Here is a 20,005-nt window from a genome sequence, read left to right on the forward strand (position 1 = left end):
GAATCGACACCCACCATCTTTTCATCGATTTCAAGGCCGCATATGACAGCATCTACAGGTACGAGCTGTATAGAGCCATGTCTAGTTTTGGCATCCCTGCCAAATTCGTCCGTTTGTGCAGGATGACCATGGAGAAATCACGCTGCTCAATAAAGGTTGGAAACAACTTAACAGAGCCTTTCGAAGTCAAAAAAGGTATTGACATTGACATAATCGGAAGAATTCAGCGTGATGTCAATGAGGCTTTTGCGAGTATTGAGGCAGAGGCAGACGTAACTTTGAGGTAGTCAAGGACTTCGTCTAGCTATGCTCCGCTGTAAATGCAGAAAACAACACCAGCGCTGAGATCAAAAGCAGAATAACTCTTGCTAACCGCTGTTTCTTTGGACTAAGAAAGCAATTGAGTGATAAAGTCCTCTCGCAAAGGACCAAAGTTTCGCTATATAAGACCCTTATCATCCCAGTCCTGCTATACGGTGAAGAAGCATGCAGGACTATGACAAAAGCGGATGAAAGCACCTTGGGTCGGTTTGAGAAAAAACTTCTTCGTGTGATCTACGGTCCCGTATGTATCGAAGGGGAGTGGAGGAGAAGATGGAACGACTAGCTGTACGGGCTGTACAGCGACGTAGACTCAGCCAGAAGGGTAAAAGTCCAACGACTAAGATGGCTGGGTCACGTAGAGCGCATGGAAACCAATGCTCCGGCCCGGAAAGTCTTCGAATCCACACCCACAAGACAGCCAGTAGAGGAAGACCACTGAAGTAAGTGAAAACAATATTAACTTCATTTACGTTTTCTAAGACTCTTAGCTCTTAGAGTGAACGAAACGAATTCTACAAAGCTTGTGGTAGGAGCTCTATTTTTTTAAGAAACCCTACTGTGCGGGGATAATGAGTGAAAAATATAAATTGCTTTCAAAAATGTTTGGTCGACCATTTTTCATTTCTCTTGAAAATACCAAGTGAACCATAATCCGCCTGAGGCAGGGTCCATGCTTCTACACGAAAGACCAGAGTTTTGCACGTCTCTTTGGTGATTCGCGATAGTGCCATATTTGTAAACTGAAGAGTAAAAATCTACGCTTAATTTCAGCACTGATATCATCTGCATAGTAAACAAAAGTGTCACTGGTTACGTTCTGCCGAAGTCTTCGTCTTGTCCTCATTAATGACAACACCCATTTTATTCGCTCCAAACTCAATACTGGAAAAGCACCCGACAATCCTCGTTTGGTTTTTCCCATAATGTCGAGCTCATCTGCATATCCAAGATATTGTGTGCATTTTGGAAAGATGGAGCAGTTCCTCTCTCTCTCTCTAAAGAAAAATATTAAAACAGATAGATCTAAATCGACTGATGGTTTTAAAAGAATACCAAAACTCGACATGGAACGGTATAGATAGTCATTGTTGACACTGTCATAGGCTATAGAGGGGTAATGTGTACCGATGTTGTATTCTTAAGATTTTGGATAAAAGTTTGTGTATGCTCCTCGGCGTACTTGAAAAGTTCCGCCTGTAGCCAATCATCACCGGCCACTTTTGTTCGGATGTCTTGATCTCATTTGAGTTGGGTGGATGAACATCCCGACTATCAACCAGATGGATTTGTTCACTCTGCACTTTGGTGGGTTCCCGGCCTTCATCGTTGTTAAGCAGACGGTTGAACCATTCTTTCCCGATTTTAACTGTCTCCACTATGCTTGTACTTGCAGGCTCCAAGGCGTTACATACTGTTGTTTTCTTCTTTGCTCCTTTGTAGAACTTCCGCACCTGCATCCTGATAAAACACCTCTGGATCTCCTTGACGCTCATCAAAGTTCTTTTTTTCTGAGCAAGCTGTTTTCATCCCTTCTTTTGTCGACATAGAACTGACTAGAGGCACCTACCCTTGTTTGATGCCACAAACTGTAGGACTCAAAACAGGGATTCCTCTGTGGTGGTTTTGAGAATCGTAGCACATCTTCAGCGGCATTACTTATGGATTGTTAGTAAAGCATAAGCGGTAGCAGTCGCTACAACTAGGCAAAGGCTTTGCCAGTTTCTACCTACTGCAGTCTTTTAACTTTCCATGTTCTTCTCGTCGTTGTTGGCTAAGAGTTTCCATGGATATCCGCACAAAGTTTAGAACCAACCAGGAAGTCATCTGTGTCAATGTTGGCTGATCTGTATGTACGAAGTATAGTGTCTATTAAGTCTCTCTTTGTTAGCAAAAGTTATATTTTATTGAAAGTATAAGTGGTTTTACAAAGTTAATTTGGTTGCAAAATGCGAAATGGTTGTCGGTTTGGTTTCGAGTGAGAGGCAGTTGGATATATTGTGAAGTTGGCGTACCTTGCTAAAAGCAGAGTAGCTGTGTTCATCGCTCTGCAGCTCATAGGTTCGTTCAAAACTATTAAAATAAATCCATATTTTTAAAAACATTTTGTAATCCATTTAATACCTTTTTAGCGTTTAGAGCATTGAAACTTTAAGAAATACAAGTCGCTTTAAATAATAAAAGATATAAATTCTTTTACCAAAGTTTAACACAAAATTAAGTACAAATGTAGTTACTTGTTTGGTTTTTATGAGAAAGGCATATCTTATATAAAGAGAGTAAAGATCAATTAATATAAATTTATTTTAATATATTAATAGTTAACATTGAAAATACAAAAGAATAATATATGAGGCATTGTTAATTTATAACGAAAACTTTTCCTTCATTTAACAAAATATTTAAGAAGTTAAAAAATAAACGTATTAATTTGCTCATCCATTACACAATTAAACACAATTATTGTTATTCCAAAACCAGGCTATTCTTTTACTTTGGTTGTTAGATTTTAAGAATTTGATCTTGAAAACATGATCATCTGGTTCCAAATCCAAAACCAAATCTTTGGAAAAGCTTAGTTAAGTTTTGTGTGTAATTTTTGTTGACCACCTTTCATCAGTACTCTAAGTATTTAACTCTATTAATTTAATCAGATTCACTTTCAGAATCCGTACTAACAGCTTGGTCCTCGTTTTCCACTTTGGGAGGATCGTAGTAGTGAAGCTGCTTGCGCCAGATTTTGATTAAACCGTCGAATGCACGCCGGCTATATTTACCAAATTTATTTGGTGTACGAGGGTGTTCTCGAGTTCTTAGATTCCTTACAAAAAAAAAAAAAAACAAATACAGATGAGTTTATCATTCCAAGTGAATATCTATAATTATGATGAAGGATATATAAAGTTCTACTTACTTTGGGACCCTTTCAATATAATGATCATATGCAACAGTATTCTTGCCATAATCAATTTGTTTCTGCCTTCTGGCCAAAATGGATGGATCAGTTTCAGTGCCTTGTGTCGATGAGGAAGAAGAACTTTGACTACTGTGTCTAGCACGCTTTTCGTTGACTCTTCTGCGATAAGGTTTAGGCCTCACTTCGCAGTTATCACTTTGCATACTACTGTTTGGGCTTCCAGAGCGACTTTCATTGCTAGGAGTATTCGAATGACGTCGTTTGAAAGGAGTTTTGAGTTTTTCTTCTTTGACAAGTCTCTCAAATTTTTGTTCATTTACACTATCTAATGACGATAAAGAAAATAACAATAAAATAATTTACGTCGAGGGTAGCTTTTTAATGTTTTTTATTTACCTATGAAATCCAAAGAAATTTCACGATCTTCTGATCTGATTTCACGTTTGATATTACTTGTTCCTGGTTCTTGTTTTATTACAACTGAACTATTGCCATCGCATCTTTCTAAGACTTTCTTTATCTAGAAAAAAAATAAAATACCAAAAAATGAAAATATATTTATAAATTGAGGAAGTTCGGTTAGGTTTTTGGTGGACATTAAAATAGAAACACATTGGAACATGGAGATTTATATTTAACTAGTATCAAAAATATTGGTTTTTAATATTTTTACTTGCGACATACAGGAACTACATAATATATGACAAGTTTTGCATTCGTGCAAAATTTCTAACTCGAGATTTTAATCAAACATGATATTACGATGGTAGAGAAGTCGAGAAAAGAGGGTCCCGCGATTCCGTACGGTCTGTTTTGTCTGTCTGTCCACGCTCCTACAGCATGAAACCATTGGGTCGAATGAGTTCAAAATTGTAAGTTAAGGTTTTGAGAAGATTCGCGTTAGGCGTTTTTTATTTTTTTTAAGATCAAAACTAACAGTAGCCCCATACATTTTTTTTGGTCAAATAACGAAAATTCGAATTTTATCAAAAACAAACCGATTGATTTTTTTTTAATTTTTTCTAAAATTTTATTTTTGACTTATGAATTGATTTCAATAATTTTTTTGAATAAGCTTTTATATTACTTACTTACTTACTTAAGGTGGCGCTACAGTCCGGGGCGGACCTGGGCCTCAACCAACAAGCGTCTCCAGCCAGCTCGGTCCCTAGCTAGCTGTCTCCAGTTTCGCACGCCAAGTTGGTTGAGGTCCTCTCCCACCTGGGTGCGCCACGTAAGTCGCGGTCTTCCTCTACTGCGCCGTCCCTCGGGATTGGATTCGAAGACCTTCCGGGCTGGAGCGTTGATGTCCATCCGCTCTACATGACCTAGCCATCTAAGCCGTTGGACTTTAATTCTGCTAACTAGGTCAGTGTCGCTGTACAGCCCGTACAGTTCGTCGTTATATCTTCTCCTCCATTCTCCATCTATGCGTACGGGACCAAAAATCACCCGAAGAATTTTTCTCTCGAAGCATCCTAAGACGCTCTCATATTTCTTTGACAGGGTCCAGGCCTCAGCGCCATAAATGAGAACCGGGATGATGAGTGTCTTATAAATGGTGATTTTAGATGGTTGAGAGGGGACTTTACTTCTCAATTGCCTCCTAAGTCCAAAGAAGCAGCGATTTGCAAGGGTTATTCTTCGTTTGATTTCAGCGCTGGTGTCGTTGTCTGCATTAATAGCGGTGCCTAGGTAGACAAAGTCCTTAACTACCTCAAAGTTATAGCTGTCCATGGTGACGTTTTGTCCAAGACGTCGTCGTTCAGTGTCCTTTTTTGATGACAGCATATACTTGGTCTTGCCCTCATTGACCACTTAACTCATCTTCTTCGCTTCCGTCGCAATGCTCAAAAACGCTACACTGACATCACGCTTTGATCTTCCAATTATGTCAATATCATCTGCGTATCCGAGTAATTGGATGGATCTTTGGAAGATTGTGCCTCTAGTGTTGACGGTTGAGTTTTGCACAATTCTTTCCAGAACGATGTTGAAGAAGTCGCATGACAGTGCATCGCCTTGTCTAAAACCTTTTTTGACATCAAATGCATCGGTAAGATCTTTTCCGACCTTGATAGAGCAGCGTGCATTCTCCATCGTCATTCTGCACAAACGGATAAGTTTGACAGGGATGCCAAAACTAGACATTGCTCGGTAGAGCTCTTCCCTATAGATGCTGTCATACGCGGCTTTAAAATCGATAAAGAGATGGTGGGTATCGATTTGAAGCTCCTGGGTTTTTTCCAAGATCTGCCGTAGTGTGAATATTTGGTCAATAGTGGACTTTCCTGGTCTGAAGCCACACTGTTAAGGACCAATCAGGTTGTTGACGAATGGCTTCAGACGTTCACATAATACGGCAGAAAGGATCTTATACGCAATGTTAAGGAGACTGATGCCTCTGTAGTTGGCGCAGTTTAGAGGGTTTCCTTTCTTATGTATCGAGCACACTATGCTGAGATTCCACTCATCGGGCATGCTTTCTTCCGACCATATTTTGCAGATGAGTTGGTGCATGCTCCCTACCAAGTCATCGACTGCTGCTTTGAATAGTTCGGCGGTGATGCCGTCAGCTCCAGCAGCTTTGTTTGACTTAAGTTTAGATATAGCTATCTTCACTTCGTCAAGGTCGGGTAGGCGGAATTGTTGATCTGCGTCGCCGAGGTTGAGTGGTTCTATCTCCCTTACAGCGGAATTCGGTTCGTCGTCGCCGTTATATAATTTGGAGAAGTGATCTTTCCATATTCTCAGCATCGACTGTGGTTCTACTACGATGTTCCCTTGATCGTCTTTACAGGCTTCGGTTCGTGGCTGGTACCCTTGGGAGGTTTTTTTTACCTTTTGGTAAAATTTACGAACCTCATTCCTGTTGTGACATCCCTCTATCTCCTCGATCGCGCGCTTCTCATGCTCTCTTTTTTTCCGTCTAAGAAGTAGGTGTTCCTCTCTCCTCTTCTGCTCGTAGAGCTCGCGAGCAGCTCTAGTCCTTTTGTGCAGCGCCGTTTTGTATGCCTCTTGTTTCGCTGCGTGAGCTTTCAGGCATTCGTCGTCAAACCAGGGGTTTCGCTGTGGTTGCCGTGCGAAACCTAGCACAGTGGCAATGTTGCCACTGGTTTTCAATGCTTAATGCAGGAAGCATAGGACTCCTTAGGAGGTTATTAGAGACTCGATCGGAAAAGGACATGGCAGTCTCTTGCGATTGTAGCCGTCTAACGTCGAATCTTCTCACAGTACTTCCTTGTTTTGACTTGGATCGGGATATCCGTAGCCATACCTTGGCTACAACGAGGTAGTGGTCCGAGTCAATGTTGGCCTCTCGGAATGTTCGGATATCCTGCCTTGCTTTTATATTGCATTAACAATATTTGATTTGCAATTTGGTATTGTTTGGATTTTAAAAAAAAAATTGATTTTTCATAACTAAACAACAAAACACGGTTATGAATAGCAATTTATTGTACTTGTTCGTATGCTTGTTTCTTTTAAAATTTAACGAAAAAAACACTGAACGTAAAAACTCCATGTTTGCGCTGAAAACTTGTAGGAAAGAAGGAATGTGGTTGGATTGTAGTAAGTACCTTCTACCTACCAATAATATTTCTTCATTATCATCATAAACATGGCTGAGCACGCCAATGAACTATTCTTTATTTGTTTTAGACAGATGCCTAACTACACAACCAATAGGCGATCGCTTTACAATTTAAACATACATACATGTTCTTCCTCTTTCTTATCTTCAGATAATTTACTTTCAATCCTGGTTCTTCTAATAAATAAACTAAAATAAAGCTATCCAAAGGAAAAAGCTTTGAACGAACTAGTTGAACAAACAAACAATTGTTTTCGTTAAGTATGCTTACAAGTATTTTTCATTTCCGGGATGAGTTGTGTCTTGGGATGATCGCGCTTTTTTTGACAAGTCAAATGGCATTTATATCTTTGAAGAGAACCTTATTTAACAGGTATATTTTTAAATCTTATATAGGTCGTGCTTTTTCTTTACTTTATAAAAGAAAAAGTTCACTTTAGGAAGTAAATTTAAATTATTTTAATAATATAACATTTCATTCAAGGAAAACATGGGTTGCGGTAAGCATTGCTCCCTAAAAGAGAAAGCTGTCATTTCAGTTATACGAAGTGAGGGAAAATCTTTGAGAGAAAAGGCCAGAATAGTGAGCAGATCTCTCAAGTTGATTGCAAAAGCAATTTGACAGCTGGGAAAAACAACCCTAAGAGAAGACTGAAAGATCATTTACGCCTCTAAAAAAGATCCTTACAAGTAGTCAAGGGAAATAAAAAACAAACTACAGCCTCCAATAACTTCCAGAACTGTTCGTAGAGGACTTATTGAAGCTAACTTGTTCCTTTTTAAGGAACACAAAATATAACAAGGCACTTTAATTCGCCCGCGATCATTTTGATTGGAGTGGGCCAGAAGGAGGCGCAAAAAGTGGAGGAAAGTTTTGTGGATGGACGAAACAAAGATAAATTTGTTCGGAGGTGATTAGAAGTATTCATTTGAAAGAACTAAATTTCAAATACATCTACAAAACGGTCAAGAATGGTGGCGGCAGTATAATACTTTTAATTTTCTGGTATGGCGGACGTTGGACCATTGGTTAAGGGTAAAATGGATCAAAATTAAATGAATGTGCGGACGAGAACATCCCTCTCAAATGTGTTTTACAGCAGGAAAATGACCCTAAGCACTGATCCAAACCTGCTCAAAAGTATTTTAAGGACCAACAAAGAGTGCCCATTCCAATCACCTGACTTAAATCTAGGGTGGGCTGAAAAAACACTTTTTGTTTTTTTTTTTTATCCTTTATACCTCACAAAAGTTGTTGATTGTCTGAAAAAAATGTCCAAAGAGAATAATTTTTTCCGTTGGCGCATTGCATTGAAACTTTTAAAAAGTTGTGTAAATTTGCTGTTTTCTTTAATTTAAAAAATAATGTACTATTATGAAAACGCAATAGGTCCTAATAAGAGTTTAAGGCATGAAGAAAACAAAAATCAATTTAATAAATTTGTATTGTTAAACGTTCGCGCAAAGCCGTTAAATATTATAATTTTTCACAAAAATGACCGATATAAATAACAAACAATTTTATTAAATAGTTTGCACTTTAAAGTCCGATTTCGATATAAAATTCAGGCATAATGCACCCTGACAGTAGGGTGGTTCTTATCAAACCATCTCTTGCGTCTATTCCACACACTTTTTTTTAAACTTTAGAAACGAGCTTTACACACCGTTCTACTGCTTGTGTGTGACAAGGAAAATCAGGTGCCAGAGGTGTGTAAGAGTGTATCAGTTGTTTAATTTCTTAATCCGTGATCCTCCTTTATTTCTTGAACAGATTGAGATGCAGCTGTAGCTAAAAAACTCGCTGTGGTATAAGCTGTCAATAAAAACGCTCACTAATGTAGCAAAGTTCGCCCACAATGGTGTAGCTACAGCTACAGCTACAGCTACAGCTACAGCTACAGCTACAGCTACAGCTACAGCTACAGCTACAGCTACAGCTACAGCTACAGCTACAGCTACAGCTACAGCTACAGCTACAGCTACAGCTACAGCTACAGCTACAGCTACAGCTACAGCTTCTCATTGTGTCGATGTATAGTATTTTCGTATCTGTTAACTTTGACAGTGCTACAGGCAACAGCTACAGGTACACCATTCTGTTCAGCCAGTAAAAGGGGAGGAGAAGAAAGTTTACATGTGTCCCTACAAATCACATCGGTGGTGTAGTCTGTAGCAACGAAATTTATCCTCAGAGTGTTGAAATTTCGATTTGGCTTTGCCTTATCGTGGTTTCCAAATTCGGCGCAACCCTAGTTCTCTGATGTACCTACTTTCAACAACTATCGTTGCAAGAAGCAAATTTTCGGGATGAGCGATAAATGCGTTCCTCTCAATCACAGGTTCAATGACTTGCAGGAAGTTTTGAGATACCGTGATGTTCTGATGGTTTCAAAAACAATTTTCGGACCATCTGTAAACTTTTTGCTGGTTTTAATTTTGAACAACAGAAGCATATAGCATTTTAAAATAAAATGTATTAACTGCTTAACCTCTTCAGAGGGTATTTTCATGCTTACATAAAGTCGGAGTACTCGATTAGCCGCAGTCAACCACTTTGAATGTGGAAGGGGGCCAGGGTCATTGGCCGCCAAATCTTCTGAAATGGTACCTGTATTGATGGCAACAGAAATGTCAAGTAGGTACATTTGATCCTTGCTCAGGACTTTTCTGTCTATAATAGGTATGGGGCAATCCACAGGCGTAAATTGAACCGGCGCGGCGGTAGTTTTTCACAGCCAACCAGTTTTTTTAATTGCTCTACTGAAAGATTTTGGCCCGGTGGTGAAAAAGGTGGCGGACCGGTAGCTCATTGAAGTGCATCATATGATCTAGAGTTACCAGCGTAAAGTAAATTTGCCCGGGCGGAAACCGGTTTTACATGATTTTTACATTCGATGATTACTTTAGAATACGACCACATGAACTGTTCAAACCGCAGCTTCGGTAGGAGATTGAAATAAGCGGTACTTACCATTACTAGTTTTGTTCAAAATTAAGCAAAAAGTTGTAAAAATACCATATTTTACACGATTTGGGCGGTCAGTTAATTAATTTTTTTACGTTTCTCATACGCTAAATTCAACATTAGGACCTATTGCGTTTTGATAATAGTGAATTTAGTTATTAAAAAAAAAGTCCAAGACGAGCAAATTTTCGCAACTTTTCAAAAGTTTAAATGGAATGCGCGAACGGAAGATATTTTTTTATTTAGAAATCTTTTTCAGGCATTTACTCAAATAGGTAATTAACAACTTTTGTGAGGTATTGCAAATAATATAAAAAACTATTTTTATTCAGCCCACTCTTCTTAAATCCCATAGAACATTTTGGGGGATATTTAAAATGCTTGGTTGGAAAAAATTTAACAAAAAAAAATAAAGCCGAAGGAGGATGGTTCAACAAAAGTTGTACAATATTTCATTTGACAGACGCCGCCGATTATTTGACTCAATGGCCAACAGATGTCACACTGTAATGAAAGCTAAGGGCCAGGCTACCAGATATTAAAAACGATGGTCACGAAGAGCGTATGGCAACTAATACACACCCAAAGGACGGCGCAGTAGAAGAAGGCAGTGCACAAGTGGAACTAGGGACCGAACAAGTTTGGTGGGTGAGTCCAAGTTCACACAGGACTGCATCTCCACCTTTTGTAAGTATGTTATGAGTCTAACCTATACGATGAGTGCAAGCATTTTATAGGTAGGATATAAAATTAATTAACAATATTTGAGCACATGGCAATAAAAGGTAACTTTAGAAGTGAGTGGTACATTAGGGTAAGGTAGTTAATAAACAGGAATTTGTTTCATTAGGGTAAGGAATTTAGGAATATCGTAATAATAGGGATAATGCAATTGTTTCAGGACTTTCAGCACTTTTTTAGATTAGATTAACTTATAACTTAGCTTAACTTTTCGGGTAAAAAGAAACACCTTAAACGATATATAACTATCTTTTGAACAAAATCAGGAAAAAGAAAAAATTGAGTTTAAAATGTAAACAACATCCAAACAATAGCAAACTTAAGAAATACCATGAAACTTTGTGCAAAACGGTAAATAAAGAAATTGATGATACTCGTAATAACTACTATGTTGAGAGGTTTTCTAGAGCTGAAGGTAATATTTGTGAAGAGTGTAGATTGGTTCTAGATTGATTTCTAGATAGTATTGTAGGTAAAAATAGAAAAAGCAAGTTGACTCTAATAAAATTGAGTTAGCTACAGAGTCTGATTCGTTGATCATTTCTAATAAATGTAATGCGTATTTTAGTGAAATTTCCGAAAAATTAAAACCTTCTATTGAACCTTGTTTAAATTGCGATTGTTCCATTTCTTCAAATTTGTTTTCGGATAATACACAACCAAATAGTTTTGTTTTTGAAAGAATAACATCAAGAGAAGTATTCAAAGTTATTATGTCTCTAAAAAATAATAATTCGTGCACTAGTGATGGTGTATCAAGTATTTTGTTGAAAAATGTTGCTCGGTATGTTGTTGACATTCCAACCTTCGCTTTTAACCAAAGTGTTGAAATTGGTGGTTTCCCTGACCATCTCAAATGTGCTGAAATCTTACTACTCTTCAAAAAAGGAAATAGCAAAATTATTTCGAATTATAGGCCTATAACGCTCCTTTCAAACTTTTCAAAATTTTTTGAGAAGTTACTTAAGATTCCAATAGTTTCCGTCTTGGAAAAGTTTAGTTTTAGAGCAGGTTTGTCAACAGAAGATGCTATCTTAAGGGTATGTAGTCAGCTTTATGGAAGTTTAAATAGCAATAAAAAACAATGGGTCTGTTTATTGATATAACTTAAGCTTTCGATCTGGTCGAAAGCGATCTTTTGCTAACTAAACTTTAAAATGCAGGCTTTCGCGGTAGTTTTTTCAATCTGCTGATTTCTTATTTAAAAAATAGAAAACAAAAAGTCAATTATAACGCAATCTTAAGTGAATCAAGGCTGTTAAAGAACGGTGTTCCACAAGGATCAGTTCTTGGCCCTTTGTTTTTCTTGATTTATATTAATTCCATTTTCAAACTGAAATTATGTAAATGGTACTTCAACTGCTTTCGCAGTTGACGACATTGTTTTTACATATTAATCTAGGACTAGCTTTGAAAGTATTGTTGTGAAAAAGATCTGGACGTATTAAGGTTGTGGTTTACTTATCATAAATTGATTATCAGCGAAAAAAAAGCTAAATATGTGTTTTAATGTAACTGAAAATATAGTCCAGTCATTTGGTAAAAAAACAGAGGTTTACCTGGAAAGTTTTCCGGGAGTTTTGAAAATTTCCAACGCAGAATTAGAAAGAATTTAATACAATTTTGATAGGTCAGTGGTACTCGAAGCGGACCAAGAAGGATGCTGTCAAGAACTTGCAGAGAAATTTGAGAATCAATTGATTACATTTGAACAACGTGGCCGTACAGCAAAATTATGGGTCCAGTATTTCCGGATGGTTACACTTGTTAAAAAATTCATTGAAGCAGAAAGAATGGGCATTGGAATTTACATTTCGACACTATTCAGAAAATTATTCCTTATTTTCATGCTAGTGGCCGGCAGGACATGCCGGATTTAAACAAAACGAATGTCAGCTGAAGAATACTTACTTTTTACTACTAAAGGATATTTTACAATTAGGCGTTCTGACAAATTTTGGTGTGGCACATGGTCTGATATGACAATTGAGCAATCGCTGATGAGAACGATGTAATGCCTTGGTGGTCTTACTCATGGACGAGGAGTCAACGAAAGCGTGCTTTCCAAGTGGACTTTAGGGATGGTATTCTTGCACAATATTTGCGACGATGTAGAAAACTTTTGCAATATTACTTTTTTTGGTTCCGAGCAGCACGTCGAAATGAGAAGTTCACAAGTAAGCCGCGACGACGACGATGTAAAAAAGCTGATGGATTGGTTGTCCAACCATTCGCCTTTTCCAGAAATAAAGGATATTATGTCAATAAGCACTAGAGTTGTTGGAGATGACAACATTAATTGTTACATGGCTCGAGCAATTGGTCGCACTGGCATTTCTAAAATCATTGGCAGCGTTTTTTATACGGCGAAATTCAAGAGGAATGACAGGATAACATCACTTGGTGTTATGACTGCAAGCATTCCAATAGAAGGTGAAATTGTTCCGATTAATCCATTATTAATTTTCCAACGCATGTGTATTGCAAAAGAATCTGAAGAGGAACTTAAAAACTTTCTTGCGTACGAACTTGCTCCATTTCCATTATCACTTTTCAATGGCGAAGGAATGCGTAAATGCATTATATCTTAGACGTATAAGGCGTTTATATCTTAGACGTATAAGGCGTTTAAGCAACATTCTGGAGACATCAATTTTGGTGATAAAATGTACGTCATCGACGGAGGGCACTTATTACACCGAGTCATTTGGCACCAAGGTGAACCATTTTCATGTATTTGCAAATACGCAGAACGATCCCGACGATCAAGAATAGCTGCTTCAGTAGACATACTCTTCGACGAGACAGTGATTCCAACTGTGTCGCAAGATAAATTCCTGGGGAATGATGCGAACAAGAACCGCCTCATTAGAATGTTGAAAACAAAATGTGAAGCGGAAAATTCCATGGTATCACAAGCCACGGAAGATGCGGATACGTTAATCATCAATACCGCAATAAATGTTTTACCAGCATTCGATACCGTAATAGTGATCGGCGAAGATATATATCTTCTGATTCTTTTCACAGCTCTATGTACGAGATCGAATGGGTACTTTCTCAAACCAGGAAAATGGAAAATTTCCCAACAAACATATTCCACTGAAAGTATCATAGATAAAACAGCTGCAGTTCATATGTTATTTTTGCATGCCTTCAGTGGCTGTCATACCACATGTGCACTCTTTAATCAAGGAAAAATTAAATTCTTTAATGTACTCCGAAAAAATCCTGATTTGAACGAAGTCATTGAGGTATTTAAAAATCCGAACGCTGATCTAGAGATCATTGCTAAAGCAGGAGAACGTTTCCTCCTTCAATTATACGGTTATAGTGACGTAAAAAGTAAAAAAAGAGTATATATATGTATGCTTCACAAAATCAGCATATAAAAGTAAATTTTATATTGCATCACTACCACCAACAGAAGCAGCAGCACGATAACATTCATTCCGAGCCTATCACCAGGTTCAGCAGTGGTACGGAAATGAAAAAAATGCAGAAGAATGGGGATGGAATAGAAACACAAATGGACTAAATGAAGAGACGTGAGTTAAAGAAAAAGAGTTTTAGTTTTGTTTATGAGTTCTGTTTATTGCTGTGGTAGATTCACGACTGAATTTCTATATCTACATTTTGTAGGTTGTTCGATCAGATATGTTTCACATTTATTTTTAATATGCTGATCGAACAATTTACTTACAGTCTTATTTAATAGAATTCGCTAAACAGATGAATAGTTATACAGTGAATAAGGATTTATGTAGGCTCTATGTAACGTTGCAAAAATTCCTATTTATAAAAAAATCTGCTATAAATTTTAGTTATACAATGCTTATATCAAAAAAAGTGCCAAAAGTACTATAAAATCTGCTAGTTGTTATAGCAACTAAAATATAACAAAATAATTCCAATTATTTGTATGATATTCTCTTTCGAAAATCTATATTTTTTTTAGATTCTTCGTTTCTTCGGCTCACGAGCTAATCTCGAGAGGCATTATTGTTTTTATTTTAATTTCAAAAAGAGAGGAGAGAAATCAAAATGACATTTACGAAATAATAATAACAATAATTTCCTTATGTAGGCTCTATTCAACCTCAAAACGCGTTTAGCTTATTATGGGACTATGCAACCTTGTATAAGTTTTATAAATAGCATTTTTGCGTTTAGAGGCAGTATAGAGATAACATAACTTTATGTAGGCTCTATACAGCGTTTTTAAATAAGACTGTTAATATATTATTTTACAATTTAATATTTCATTAATTGTCAATTTGACATTTTAATTTACTCGTATTACATTTCATATGGAGCTCATTGCATATCCGTTTGGGGTTGTTGGACTACAATGGTGACGAAGGTCACCATACAAATATGTAACTCGTGTGATGAATCTGATAGTCACATCGCAAATGATGCGGACGAAATTTCGGTCCAAGATGTTTCGATCGATGCTCAGGACGAAGTCGTAACACCACCAGGAACAGCAAAGCGAAAAAGATTGCGCTAAATTTCAAAATAAAATGTATCCCACCCAAGTGGATTAGGCCTATAGGGGTAACCACAATAAAAAAAACGCGCCGCTTACTTTACCTCTAGGTGGTGTAGAAATGAGTTTTTTTTTTAAAAACGTCTATTGAAATAGACGTTGTGGCGCTAAAGACTATTGATTTTATGAAAAAAAAAATTATTGATACACAAATTGTAGGAAATTTTTTCTAGTTTAATTTTGTGCATAAATATATTTTTCGTAAAATGCGTGCGAGCGGCGGGGGTACGAGGTGGCAGAGTTTAAATTCGAAAAGGGCATACCCAAATCTATAAATTAACCAATTTTCAAAACTCAAGGAAAACTTTCCAGGTAAAACTACCAAATGACTGGACTTTCTTTCTTTCTTTCTGATTTAAATTAACAGTTTCACGCTCACGATTGTAAACAATTTTCTTTACCTCTTCATAAGTGTGGTAATAGTAATTTTATAACCAGTTTACATTGCGCAAATAATTGCTTTAAAATTAAAATTGATAGCAATATGAATTGGAAGAATCATATTCATATGAACAAACCATACATGTTGGTCACACGAAAATGTTTTTAATGGACTTGCTAACACAAAGCTGCAATACGGGATAACAAGCTGGGGTGGTTCCTGTGTTGATACTTTTCGACCTCTATTGATTGCACAGAAGCATTTAATACGAGTTATTTTAAATAAGAATCGGTTGGCTGAAAGTTAGCCTTTAGTTAAGGAATTGCTAAGGGCGAATTTGTTCACTAGAAGTTGAACATAACTTGGGGATTTTTATTGTCAACTTGAGAATTCGGTTTTGTTCACTCAAAGTTGACGTTAATAACTTTCGGTTTTAAACTCGAGAGTTTACAAACTTTTGATTTTCATAACTTCCCGAAAAAGTAGAAGTTAAGAAGAAAACTTTTGTTTTATATATTAAAAAAAAAATTAACAAAAATGTATCGAAGAAATTATTTTTGGGAAAATTCGGCATATTCATCTTCAAGCAGCGAAGATGAAGAAAGTCTGCAAATTGAGAGACGGGAATATAAAATGTTCAAACGCATTGAATTAAACACGTGGGATGACCTAGACTTTTTGCATCGTTACCGTTTCTCAAAACGCACGACAGTGATGGTGCTAGAAGATATAAAGGATTCCTTGCCGTGTGATGAAAGGAGGTAAAATTTTCTCGTTTTGGCTGAAGTGTGGAAGTGAAATATTTTTCATTTTTCTAAAAAGATCACGTGAATTACGACCTATCACGCAATTGCTAATTGCATTAAGGTATTATGCGCTTGGATCTTTTCAACTAGCAATCGCGGATTTTTCAGGGGTTTGTATTATAAGTGTACACGTTGTGTTGAAACGTGTGTCCAGAGCTCTTGCCGAACTTTCCCCACGGTATATTCAAATGCCCCAAACATAAAGCACTTTAGACATTCTTTTTGTCGTTTCCTTGATATTCATGTTTATTATTTTTTTTTATTAATTTTAAAATCAAAACATCAACAGCTCGTTTGCTTTTCAAATTAAAGCTGACATAATTTGTATTGACTGTCACAAATATCCCAAGGATATTTTCAAAACTGAAAGTTGGCCAACTTTTGTTTTTCAAACTCGAGAGTTATGAAAAAAATAGTGAACAAAATAGATTCTTAACTTTTGTTTTAACTCTCGAGTTAAAGTCAACTCTCAAGTTTGTCAACTCGAGAGTTTGCTTCAAGTTAAGCAATAGTGAACAAAATCGCCCTAATTCTACCAAAGAGGCAGTTATATGTTTTTAAAGTTTTGAGAGAGTTTTTCAAACAAAGCGGAAATATTCCTAGTAGGAATTATCAAATGTACAACCTTTGTGTGAACAATATGAGCTTAGTTAATGTACCTTTTGCTTATAGAAAACGTTTTTCTCATTTGTATACATATACAGCTCCACATATTTTCAATAAATTGGCCCTATCCATAAGAGAAACCTTTCGTTTTTCATGTTTTAGTAAAAAGGTTAAAGACTGGTTATTCACTTTAAATTTTAATTGTATTGAACCACTAATTTAGTATTTTGTTTATAAGCTACAATAAAATGGATGTAAAATAAAATTGCTATAAGATGTATATTATTAATGAATTGTTAAGTATCTTATAATATTTTTCTATACAGTTGCAAGCAAGCTTTTTCATTTTCTTATATTTCAATCTTCGTTTTTCTTGTATTTTAATTTACGCTGATTGTCACCCCACATCGGATACCAATGGATTTTCAATTGATGTGTCATTCACCACTAACTTCTAGTTAAGGAATGAACACTATTATTCACCTTTCTTATGAATTAAATGTTATATAGTTTTAAGTTTAAATGAATGAATACAAATACAATACAATACAAAAAAAAATACAATAAAATAAATATTACTCATTAGTTTCAAATAATGTCGTTTCATACACTTTCAGTATTCGGAGAAATCCGGATACTTAGAAAACACTGTTCTGAAATTAAATTTGTGGTTTTTATTCATATTTCTTACTTTTTTGTATCATTTTAAGGGGAAAACCACAACTTTATCGGTTAGAGTTAATGTTGGCCATGCATTAACGATATCAGTGCCGTTCATTGCAAAACGTGGAAAATTGTGCAGATTTAGGTGTGAATTCTATCAAAATATAGCTCGTGCAATAATTTAAGCAACACTATGTCGAATTTTTGGCAAACGAACCTTGAGATAATAAGCAGCTAGTCAGCATAACCCGTGGAATGGTGTTTAGTTAGTAGAAATATCATGCGGTCTTGTGTTTAATCCCAGCCTGTGCCACCTGAAGTTTTTTTTTTGCACGGATACTGCCGCTTGCGAGGGATTGACAAATCTCCCTAAAGTAATTCTTGTCATGAAAAAGTGCTTTCTCAAATTAACCGTTCGGATTCAGCATATAAACTGTAGGTCCCCTCCATCACTGCAATTACTCGCACACAGAATTGGTTGAGAGTTGTAAATTACTAGGTCCTAGTTCTCTATGGGCTGTTGCGCCACCTTATTTATTTATATTCAGCATCATAAGTTGAAACACACATTGCAAAAAGGTTTGCAAATTATGGGCAACTTAGAAAATGATTGTGTTTATTTATTTGAAGCGAAGTGTATAAACGTTTTATATACAATAGACAAGTCAATGAATGCAGAAAGAATGGTTAATAAGTCCAAATTTAATCAACCTCTGATAATTGCTACACATTAGCACACACCCTAAACTCATTAAACGATTTTTCTGAGGATTGCGAATACTTTAACTTTACTTGAGACTCTCGTTATAAAAGAGAAAGGAACATTTTACTCAAAGCGAAAGTATAGGAAGTTCAAAGTATTGTTTTTTTTTTTTTAAGCGTGAAAATATAACAACTAGGTATTTTGCCAAACTCTTGATCTTTAAAATGAACATAATTATAAGAGTTAATTGTTTAAAAAATTGTTTTTAAAATATTCACTTTCAGTCAAATTTTGTATTCCCTATTCCTAAGGGCTCTAGAGTCCTAAATTTGATATAAATACAATTTTCTTTTTCCCCCTCTATCCATCCAGTGAAAATGTTATCGAAATTTGTATAGTTGCGTGTAATAGTTGGCATACATTTTTTCTGATAAATGAAGCTTGCTTTTCTTTTAAATGCTTTTCTCTATTTAATATGGTTTCATTTAAAAAAAAAAATCAAATAACTTTACGAATAGATCACTTATTTTTTAAAATGATATCTAAATGCATTGTTTTATATTAAGATACGCACCTCTTCCATTTTTCCGTGGCCATATTCGTGAACAATAACTTCTTCAGCCCACGAGTATCTGTTTGGATTTCCAGAATCCTTCCGAGGTGAATTATTATCGATCGACATTAAATTGTCGTTATAAACCATCATATTCTATAAAATAAATAAAATATTAAAATTTTTTTTAGAGGAAATTCACTGCAAGAATTTTTAGAACCTAAAATATGAAAAACTGTACTCAAGTTAGATTCATAAACAAATTATGCAAATATCTTAATCCTTTTTGCTTACCTTCCACACTTTTAGAAAAAAAAAAATATTTTTTTTATTTTGATTAGGAACTTGGTAGTATTTTTAAAATTGCATTGAATTAGTGAAATTATAAAAATAAAATTACTGCAACTTTCCAACTTTTCCACTTTTTGACTTCTTGTCTTTTGATTGTCGATGTTCGCTTTTCTGTTGATTTTCGCGCGTTTTTTACAATGTTTGGGTTTGACATTTTGCAATTGCCTTTTCGCCCAGCTGTTTGTTATCATTTTTGTGAATTTTCTTTTATTACGATATTCATAGAGTTTAAGGTAATGCTAGCACTTAAATAATATTTATAAAATTTTCAATGAAACGATGTACAATTAAAAAATAATAATATCTATGTACAAACAAGAAACTTCTACTCTTGTACATAAGTATTTTGATTATGACAAACAAAAATGACATTTTGGAAATCTTTCTTGACAGATAAGAGGCTTAGTTGCATCATCGTAGTTTTGTTAATCCATGGTTTAGCATTTTAGACTTGGTCTACTGCTATACATAGTTAGAGTCAATTTATACACTTAAATCTCGGTTATAACTATAAACAGACAGTCATCTTGAATTAAAGTTGCTGAACCACGAATTAAGCATTGAAACGCGATTTAGAATCAGTCGAAATTAATAGTTGTTCATATTAAATGGATTTTTAAAATTTGTATCACAAAATATCTGAACTTGTAAGATTTGTTATCCCTTTGTGAACATGTAGGCCATGTTTCATTTAAACAACTATTGATTTAATTTGTATATTATTATGCGTTGAAGTCCAAAGACGCGTAAGGATTTAAAGAATTTCTTTCTATTTATAAATTTGCGGAATACCGAAATTTGGCATTTGCAGGTTTTTGACCAGATTTATAAGAAAAAACAAACAGAG

The 20,005-nt window shown here is 35.7% G+C and overlaps 1 protein-coding gene across 1 annotated transcript; it reads right to left on the minus strand.

Annotated features, from left to right (window-relative positions):
- Nucleotides 1-2,607: 2,607 nt before the first annotated feature.
- On the minus strand, nt 2,608-19,269 carry LOC129942479 (histone RNA hairpin-binding protein). Its single transcript, XM_056051455.1, has 5 exons — nt 19,102-19,269; nt 18,829-18,963; nt 3,635-3,758; nt 3,236-3,563; nt 2,608-3,142 (listed from the first exon to the last, which is right to left on the minus strand). The coding sequence occupies exons 2-5, from the start codon at nt 18,958-18,960 to the stop codon at nt 2,968-2,970; spliced, it is 759 nt and encodes a 252-aa protein (XP_055907430.1). The 5' UTR covers nt 18,961-18,963; nt 19,102-19,269; the 3' UTR covers nt 2,608-2,967.
- Nucleotides 19,270-20,005: the final 736 nt, after the last annotated feature.

The sequence above is a fragment of the Eupeodes corollae genome, chromosome 1 (genome assembly GCF_945859685.1).
Source record: "Eupeodes corollae chromosome 1, idEupCoro1.1, whole genome shotgun sequence".
Lineage (NCBI taxonomy): Eukaryota > Metazoa > Arthropoda > Insecta > Diptera > Syrphidae > Eupeodes > Eupeodes corollae.

What these genes read in the sequence shown, in the direction of transcription:
- LOC129942479 (XM_056051455.1), bottom strand. Translation starts at nt 18,960, where the DNA reads ATGATGGTTTATAACGACAATTTAATGTCGATCGATAATAATTCACCT. An exon ending in AATTTCTTTGGATTTCATAG is followed by an intron (nt 3,564 to 3,634) that starts GTAAATAAAAAA and finishes TATCGTCATTAG; the next exon opens with ATAGTGTAAATGAACAAAAA. An exon ending in TATATTGAAAGGGTCCCAAA is followed by an intron (nt 3,143 to 3,235) that starts GTAAGTAGAACT and finishes TTTTTTTGTAAG; the next exon opens with GAATCTAAGAACTCGAGAAC.